This window comes from Onychomys torridus, chromosome 19, assembly GCF_903995425.1.
Source record: "Onychomys torridus chromosome 19, mOncTor1.1, whole genome shotgun sequence".
In the NCBI taxonomy this organism is placed as follows: domain Eukaryota; kingdom Metazoa; phylum Chordata; class Mammalia; order Rodentia; family Cricetidae; genus Onychomys; species Onychomys torridus.
In genome coordinates, this window is record NC_050461.1 from 48,635,066 (window position 1) to 48,645,102 (window position 10,037).

The following is a 10,037-nucleotide window of genomic DNA, read 5'->3' on the forward strand; positions in this document are numbered from 1 at the left end:
ACACGTCTTTTACATATACAATATAAATACAATTCAGTGGATCGGGAAGACTAGAACTTACCTAGGCCAAAGGAAAATAGTTTTTTGATCAATAGTGAATGAAAGGTTAAACATAGAAAGACATGTACATTAAACATAGAAAGATACCTCTCTCTGGTTGTTCAGTGTAGTCCCACTGGTGCATGGATTAACAACTCTAAAACTATTTTGCATTTAGATTAGAGTTGAAAGGGGAGAAAACACTGTTGATGAAATCTACGTTTCTCATTATCAGAGAAAGCTGAAGCAAACAATCATAAAAGGTTTGGTATTGCCCTGGAATCAGTGCAAAGTAGTAGTTCTGTACATACAGACATACACAAACACCGCAGACACACAGAGATACACACACACACACACACACACACACACACACACGAGTATCTCTCTCTCTCTCTCTCTGTGCGAGTGTGTGTGTGAAGAGAGAGGGGGCAAGAGTGAGAGAGGGAGAAGTGTAGATAGGTGTATACACATGGATTAGAAAACACATATTTTCTAGACCCGTTTCCCAAGAGTCTAGCTGCAGTCACATCCCAGGTGCACACACATATCCTGCACACCGATCTGGCTCACAGATACCATTCACAAATAAAAAGAAGAAAACCTCCTTGGAGAAGTGATCAGTTTCAGACCCGTGGAAGAGGAAATATGAGACAAGCCTGAGCATATGTGACCACATGGTAAAAAAAGAGATGAGGCCAGGTCTACAGGATGCAGATACCAACTGACAGCACCAAAGCTAGAGCAACAAAATAACATAGCATAGCAACCAGAATAAAATATAACTAGAAATAAAAAAATGTAGAGTTAATACCAAGAGAAGTCAGTAGTTAAATAAACAGTTCATTTCTTTTTAGAATAGTTTCAGTATGTACACGCAAGGAGAAGATTGTACCAGTGGGCAAGTGGAGCCATAAACATTTGAAGGCAATGGGCATTAAGTTTTGAGAACTAAATAATAGCATGGTCTTAATTATCTCCCTTAAATTATTTCTCCACTGTAAGTGGAAAAATAGCAATGTCACCATATGAAAACATCCAGATTCACTGGGATTTGAATTTGTCACTGACTTTATATGTGAAAACACAACCCTTAAATTCATGTCAATAGTACTTGTTGAATTAGACTCTGGTGGGTCCCTAGGGTCAGAGGAGGGCATTATGGTGAGGCTTCCCACAGCAGGAAGAGAAAGGGAACCTGGACTGACACAGGATTATTCCATCTCACTATGTGATATCCAGCACCACATTTTGATACAACTATAAGGCAGATTCCTTCACTAAGTTCTTGGATCCTCTGGCTCCTAGAACTGTGGGAAAGTGATGTTCTAGTCTTTACAAGTCATCCATTATTAAGTATTTTGTGATAGCTACAGCAAACAGACTAGGAGACCACCTGATCAAGTGATGAGTGTTCACATCATCAGGATTAAAAGAGGAGAAACCTAGATCCATCTGCATGATATACAGAAATAATGTAACATTGCTTCCTTGGGATTCTTGCCAACAATGTAGAACCACAATCTAATAAGAACACACCACATAAGCCCAAACTGAAAGTTTCTAAAAATAGCTCACTAGCAGGACTAAAAGTGTCAAAGTTCACAAAAGATTAGGAGTACATGGCGCCTTGATGTAGAATGGAAGACAATGAGATGCACTTGATGGTGTTGGGTTGAATCCTGGGGTAATGGTGCATAGACAACTTTGATGCTTTAGTTGATAATGTCAGGCTGGTTTAAATTTTCTTATTTTGATAACACTTGTACTCAAGATTTCTTCTTGCAGTGTTCTCATTTTGTTTCTTACCTTCCTTCCTTCAAGGAACTTGAGAGCCGTGCCGATGTTAGCCACAGCATGGATTCGCTTTACCCGGCGTCCTTGTTCACAGGGCTGGGGAAAGAAAGGAATGGCCATAACAACTAGTACACTGATGTTCCAGAGGAACCGAGTTCAATTCCCAGGTTGTCGGGAGTCTGATCACAGCAATACAAAAATTAAATAAATAAATAAATAAATAAATAAATAAATAAATAGGAGAGGGCAGCCAGGAGGAGCAGCAATGCAACCCTTCTCCCTTTCCTTATAAGAGGTCTGGTACAACATCAAGAAGCACTGCCTCCTTCAGGCCCTATAGCCCAAGGTCAGAGGTAGAGCAAATGCCACTACAGTATGCTCATTAAAAGATCTCAAACTCCACTCAAATGTTTAAAATATGTATTGAAGAAACTTGAAGACAAGCCACCATGACTCCATGTCAGTGAGGTGAGCAAATGTGTAAAGGCATGTTATCCCAGCAGCACTTGGGAGACACACACTTCTCAATAGAGAAAAAGGTTCAATCTCAGAAGAGCTGTACTGTGTTTTCCTGGCTGATTTCCAAGAATTCAATACAACCAATTCTCATGCTGTCTAGTGGCAGAAAACATTTATGTGAAAAGTACTTTTGGTCACTCATCCCCACTTTCTTTAGCTATGAGGACATGCAAGGATATTGACCATTGCTAGTGATCTTTCTGGATCTGAACGACCAAAAAGTTTGAAGCAAATGAACCAAGAGGAAAACTCTGATTATGAGAATTAAAATGGTTATCATCTTTTTACTTGCAAGTGTCTGTTCCACACGGCCTATGTTTATGTGATGAAATTCATTATGCATGTTGTCTGTCACATGTAGCATGAAAATCCAAAGTAATTTCAGTGAGGTAAATCCTGTGAGCCTCTTTTTGTGTGCTGCGACCACCAGCATTAATGTAGGGAAGTCGTTCTAGCCAAGGTTCTCATCTGGCCATGTGACATTTTCTCTGTGAGCCTAGAGCTCTAAATAATATGCCGGGAAATCAAATCATGCTTTATGGTTCCACTCGGCGATTATTTTAGATTATGAATTTTTAAATATTTAAATAGAAGATATTTTTATGTTATTTTTGGTGTCATTCTTTCCTAAGAACTTGTATCAATACATATACGTATTGTTCCATTACTGCTCTGTGCACAGAACACTGGTTCAGTTTATTTAATTAACTATGCTTTACCATGACGAAGGCATCTGTGAACCCACCAGCTAAGAGAGCCAGGACTCATAAATTCCAACACTTTGTTCTTTCATCCCACCCATAGCCATTCTTACTTCCTGTCTTCCCACACCCTTGGCAACCATTTTAAACCCAGCCCAACACTCTCCTTTCTTCACAGATTCAATTTATTTCTATGCAGTCCTAAAACAACTCAACATCTGTCATCCTAACTCCCAGTTGGCTAATATAAGAGGGTTGCCGTGAATTCAAGGCCAGCCTAGGCTAAAGACAGACCATACCTTAAGAAAAAGAAAGCTACTAAAGTGATGTGAGCTGTTGTCTTTATTTAAAGAGAATCTCTGTACTAGTCCCTTGAGGCTTTTCTCTACACCATTTTATTGACAATATTTACCTGAACTGTTTCCCGACAGGGCCCTCATTCCTAGCCAGCCATGTGTATGTACATGGGTCTTGTCTACACTCTCCTGATAGAAGCTGGATCATTTCCAGGACATCGCTGGCTAATAGACCTCCTATTTCTCAGCTTTTACATAAGCACATTTTCTCTTGTGGGTACTTCCCCTAGAATTGCTGAGTCAGGGGCAATACAGCGTTCAATGTTTAATGCCACACTTTCCCAGAAGGTAGTGCTGTGCTTGCTTTTGCAAGAACCGCGAAGATAATTTCTTCAGTCTAAGTCCCCCTCAGCACTTGATTTGACAGATGGTTTTTCCATTTTTTTTTCATTCAGCGTATGTTCTGTTCTCACTCCAGTGCTCATCTGCATATCCCCACCAGCCAGCGTTGGCACAAACATCTCTCCCTCCGACCTGTGGACTTCTTTTGTCAAATTCTTTTCCACCTCTCCTGTCCAAGTTTTTCTTTGAGTCATTGCTACCTTATTGTTTAGTAAACAAACTTTATAAATCCTTGCTACAATCCCCTTTAAGCCTCTCCCAGCGTAAGTTGTGTCTGTCTTAGGTGAGCGACTTCTTTTCTTATCATTTTATTTTGTTTTTATGTATGTGTTCTTAATTTAATTTACTCAAGCTCAATGAAGAAATTTTTCACATCCAGAACTTTCAGCCATGTATTATTTTTAAAACTCTACTTTCTAAAAGATGATCACCTATCTTCTCTAAGTGTGACAAGACCTTGTACTGTTAGGTCCTGAAAGCACACAGATATGAACTGTGCATACGTTTAGGAGCTAAAGAATAATTTCATCTTCTTTTAAATTTAAGTGTTTCTCCATTCTATTTATTGAATAATCCCTGCTTTCTCCTGTATTTGACATGGACCTCTAAATTACATTATAAAGTTTCATTATGGTTTATATTTCTCAACTCTATTAAATTTATCAATATATATAGCCCATATCAATACCACACATTCTAAATCTATCCAAAAATATGGTATCCTTGTATGAGCTGGTATCTAGTCAGCAAACATTTTCTGCCTTTCTTCTTCAGAGGTACACTGGCCCAGTGAAGAAGAGATGAACATCTCTTGTATTATCTTGACTCATATTTGCATCTGATTTCACATAATAATGGATCCTAGCTAGCAGCTGTTCTCACTACTAGGCTGTAAGCTCTTTGGGGATGTCAGCCATACTTCATTCATCTGTGTTTCTCCAGAGGCATAAAGTCATATCATAGTCAGACTGCAGATGTGAGAAATATTAGCTTGTCAGTTGGCAATGCCCAAAGCAGGACTGAGGTCTGCTCAGTGATGAACAGTCCTGGGATGAACCTGAGGTGATATTGGTGCTCAGGCTTTCCCAAGTATCTACTGGTCATGTCTGAGTGGATTATCAGGCTCCCTCAATGAAAAGTGATAAAGAGTCTTCCAGAAAGCACAATTCCAGGTCAACTGGATTTGAAGAGTCTTCTCCACAGTTGTTGATATGTGTCCATGGTGTCCCCATTGTTTGGTGTTTTGTTTTGTTTTTGTTTCCCACATGGCAAACGCTCACATTCTTTAAAGGTCTCACAGTTGACACTCAACTAAGCAGGAGCATCCAAGAAGAATAATTTAAAATATTTAAAATTTCCTTAAATAAAATCAAAGCCACAGGAGCCACAGCAGGCCACGAAAGGGGACTAGCATATGGAGACCTCACCCTGAGATGCTGGCAGTACAGAGGATGCTGAGCCATTTGGGCCACATTTCCTGAACACTTATCAGAGCCAGAGGCCTGGGCTGCACTTCTGTGATGCTCAGGGCAGGCCCCGCTACAGAGCTCTCCCCACCCTGGGATAATTATAGAATTCCCCACTGTGCTGACTCTCCTAAGGACAATGCTTTGTTCACATTCTTGCTTTGGAAGCCTCTGAGAAAATGCCTAGGGCCTTCATTCCTTTGCACAGTGTTCTTCATCTCCACGGGATCCTGGATCACAGCACCCACATGTGGGAAACTGAAATCACACATTTAGAATCTCAAAGTAACTTCAGTTTATGCGGTTGAGAATCTTAAAGGGCTTAATGTCAATAAGTAATAAAAAGGTCAAGTTCAAGATGCTCTTACACTCTAGCTTCCCTCTCCACCAACTGAAGCTATTAAGAATTTTTGTTATCTTTACGATCCGTCATTCTAACTACACACGAATAAATAGGACATTTGAACAAAGGAATGTTTCATCAAAAGTCCACTACTCCTTTTCTAGAATAATTTCACTCAGAATTTAAGTGCCTATCAAAAATTCGACAGATGCTTGGTTAAATAGAGTGGCAGAGTTATATTGGACACTTAGAAGGACAAGGCTACTCTTACAACACTCATATGAAGGCTCCTTCAATCTTGAGGTGAATTCGGGAGGATTTGGATTGGGAAATCAAGGGGATGTCCTTTCAGTCTTTTATTTTCACATAAAAACTGGAGTTCTTCTCCAGTTTATAAGCCCGTGTGCTCTGCACTGGCTGTTCACGTGTGATCTGTTGGGCTCATTCCACAGGGCAGCATAGACAAGCATCTGGGTGCCTGTGGTTGATTGAGGAGGCACTCTCAGGTAGCTAAGAAGAAGGATGACAGGATGAGACTGAAAAGGAGGAGAGATAACTTTCTATTGAGGACAACTGGAGCTAGGTCTCACTGGGGACTTTACTGAGGATGCTCTGCGCATGTCTCAGAGATGTACTTCTGAAAACTTTAAGGATCAAGCAACCATTCCTGGGTTCCTACCTTCACTACATAAAAATCCTGAGGGTTGTTTTTTGGTTTTTTTTTGTGGTTTTTTTGGCGACCTGCATTCTCTTATATTTCAGACTGACAAATCACCTTTGTGGATCTGATCAAGCCTGAGGCAGCAATCCAGGGCGGTATTGTCACAGTTTGCACAGAGATATCTCCCATCACCCACAGCAGAAATCAAAGGTGAGCCAACAGAATGGACACCTGTACACAAGTATCTGATGCCCTATGAGTACAACCAGAATGCTTTGCACAGAATTCTCACCAGCTTGGATTTGCTAACAAACTCTCACAACTACATACTACACATACTACGTTCAGGGGAAAAAGTAAAAACCTGATAATCTCTGTGGCAATGACTGTAAAGATCCAAGAGATAAAGTTGAGGGATCCCAGGCCCTTGGGTCACTGGAAGGAACATGACACTGCTTGTTCTGGATGCAGTCTAGCCTGTCCTAGAGGAGGCAGAACCCAGAGTCAGGGCTGTGCAGCTGCTGTGCACCTCCGTCCCTGCTTAACTTATTGGTTGGCCCACTTTCTTTTTTCCTAGAATGAACTCTGGAGCCCACAGAAAAGCAGAGCCCCTTCACCTAGACTTTACACTAACCTAAGCAGAGGAAGTTTCTGGGAGGTTTGGAGTCCCTCCCTGCTTTGGAGGTGATTGGAATGGCCCAAACACCTAGGTGATGGCTCCTACCCACTCCTCATCTTTAGGTGTCAAGTGTAGAGCTTGGATTTTGCCTCTACGAAGGATGACCTTCATGTGAAGTGTGGCAGATCCCAAGAAGTCTGGTGTTCCTTCCCTTATCTGTGTGAGAGTTGTCAAGTTATCAGAAAAAAAAAAAGGCCCTGCATCAGCACACTTCTCTACCAGATAGACAGCGTTAGCAGAGGGCCATGGCAGATATCCATGTTGTAGTCATCTCAGCTACTCCTGGATTCTGAGCCTGAGGATCCTTTAAGCATGAGCTAAAAGGCAGTCTGCTCAATGCACTGAGGCCTGATTGCACCCCCTCCATCCAAGAAGCTACATTTACTGACCTTTATTTTATCTCACAAGCATAAGGTTTTACCAAAAAGATCCTAACAAAAGAAAAGGAAGTATTGTCAATTCTGGACTTCATATCTTGGGTATGACAGGTCATTTTGAAATTATTTCCTGGACCTTGTTTCCCAATTATAGTAAGTATTTATTTATAATGTATTTACTTACATATGCCTGCAAGCTTCTTACTGTTACACTTTGATATGGAAAGATACATATTTTATATGTATTTTAGTCTTCAATAATACAATTAAAATATACTTCACTGCTCACTGCCAATGTTGTTTGCACTGTGTTGGGTCTAGGGGATATAAAAATGCCTCTCCGAGCATTCTGTTCTTGTTACAAATGATTGATGATAGAGGATGTCAGCAAGAACATGGCATGTGCCATATTGCTTTCAGACTTAATTTCCAGCAGACGGCTATATTAATACTAAGAGCCAAACCAACAGTTCTTTCAAATAGGAAACAGACACTGTCATGGTTAGTGTTTTGTCAATTTGACACAAGCTGGAGTCATCTGTGAAGAGGGAACCTCCATCAGACTGGCCTGGAGGCAAGTCTGTAGGACACTTTCTTGATTAATAATTGATATGGGAAGACTCAGCTCACTGTCAGGTGACCCTGGGTTGTATCAGAAAGCAGGCTGAGCAACCTGTGGAGAGCAAGCCGATAAGCAACATCCCTTCACGGCTTTTGCTTCCACTTTTGCCTCCAAGTTCCTGCCCTACGTTTCAACCCTGACTTCCCTTCAGTGATGGACTAGAGAGTTTTAAGATCAAATAAACTCTTTCCTTCCCTAAGTGGTTTTGATCAGAGCTTTATCACAGCCATAGAATGCAAAGGAGGACAAACATTAAAGTAGTTTAAGTAGTTTTTAGTGTGTAATGTATAACAAAGATGATCATCCCAGATACCTTCCAGATGCATTATCCACCCTGTCACAGCACTGATGATGTCTTCTTCCCTCTCACACATTGCTACCACTTCAGTCATAGTGCTTTCTGTTCACAAGAACAAGAGGCTAAACTACCCTTAATTCCCTAAGTGGGGGAATGGCCAGTATTTCTGGGATATTAATTATTACTAAGGAAGAAGTTTTTCCTATGGGTAGCATCCTTTTGACCCACAATTCTGTTGTTCCAGATGGACACAACTGAGCAGGTATGGTCAGAAAAGATCCTTACCAGTTTCTGCCCAGACAGGACCTCCAGCAAGGCAAGCAGCTTGACACCATCTTTCATGTCTTCAAAAAGGTCGTCCACCACCATGGGGGGCTTCCGCTGCAAGACAAAATGCCACTTACTGGGATGAAATTCATATATCTCTTATCATCCATCCATCCATTAGTTATTTGTGTTATGAGTTCAACCAAGACCCTTCTATGCTAGGCATATGCTCTACCACTAAGCTATATTTCAGACCCCTTGATTATCTTTTTATGTAATTACCAGTTACATGTTGAAAGCTTCAAGAAGAAAATTAGACTAGTGTAAATAAAACTGGATAGCTAAAAACCTTATTATATCCTATTGCTGAACACAGAGAAGTCAAGCTGGTGCCCTCATAGAGCCTTCACCCCTACTGACTAGTATTCATGGTACTGGAAGGTAGTCTGCATGCTACCAGAGGAGAAAGATAAACACCAACCCAGCTACAAACCCTAAGATCTGCCTGCAAGATAAGCTAGTGTAATAGTGGCACAATAGCTGTGGAAGTAACCAACCCCTGACTGGAATTAAGGCTCACTCTATGAGATGGAACCCATGCCTGACACTGACTAGGCAGCCAAGAACCTGCAACAAGATAGTCCATGGACCTATGGGAAGGCAAAATACTCCTGTTCTGCTAAAAACACATAAAATGATACATTCCATTATAAATTAGACATTCCATTATACTCATATATCAGTGTCTTGCTCTGCCCTTTATCATCAGAGAAGCTTCTTCTTGCAGGAGGTGGGAATAAATAGAGATCCACAACTGAACAGTGTACAGAGAGTGAGAGATCTTCGAGCACTCAGACCTAAATAGGATGTTTCTATCATATCCCCCACCTCGGAACTCAGGGAACTCTGAAGCAGGGAGGCAGAAAGATTGTAAGAGCCAATGGGATGGAAGACATCAAGGAAACAAAGCCTTCTCAACACAACAGGATTGGTGAACATATATACTCACGGAGTGTTTGGCAGCAACACAGGGCATGCACAGGTTGAGACAGATGAGGTCCCAAGGGGAAGTAGACACAAGCCTGCATCCCTATCCCAGAAGCTATCTGTAATTAATAACTGCTCACATAGGAAAAATTAGTTTCCTCCAATGGAGTCTCAGTGGGAATGGCCAAACGGAACAGAAACAAACTCAGTAGTGTTTGTGGAGGGTTTTTTGTATCACAGTGCTTTTTTTGTTTGTTTGTTTGGTTTGGTTATTGTTGTTGTTTTTGTTTTTGGACTCCTCCCCCCTGACTTACAGATCTTTTTCTTATCTACTAATGTTTGCAATTTTGTTTTATGTATTTTCTATGTGTGCAAATTTGTGTGTCTCAGCATCAGTATGTGTTTCTTGTGCCCTTTCTGTGGCTCTCTCTTTCCCTGTTTGTTTTGTCCTGTTCTGGTCTATTTGGGTTTTTTGGTTAGCTTATTATTATTATTATTAATTATATATCTGTATTCTAAGGAGAAAGAAAGGGTGTGGATTTGGATAAGTGGGGAAGCATAGGGAATCTGGGAGGACTTGGGG

The 10,037-nt window shown here is 40.9% G+C and overlaps 1 protein-coding gene across 11 annotated transcripts in view; it reads right to left on the reverse strand.

Moving 5' to 3' along the window:
• Positions 1 to 10,037, reverse strand: part of Syne1 (spectrin repeat containing nuclear envelope protein 1) — a 482,748-nt gene that overhangs the window by 373,154 nt on the left and 99,557 nt on the right. For all 11 annotated transcript variants that reach the window (XM_036168948.1, XM_036168940.1, XM_036168942.1 and 8 more), the window contains 2 exons: positions 8,486 to 8,581; positions 1,849 to 1,932 (listed from right to left, as the gene is read on the reverse strand). In XM_036168948.1, the coding sequence (XP_036024841.1) occupies positions 1,849 to 1,932; positions 8,486 to 8,581 (180 nt within the window). The remainder of the gene's footprint in view (positions 1 to 1,848; positions 1,933 to 8,485; positions 8,582 to 10,037) is intronic.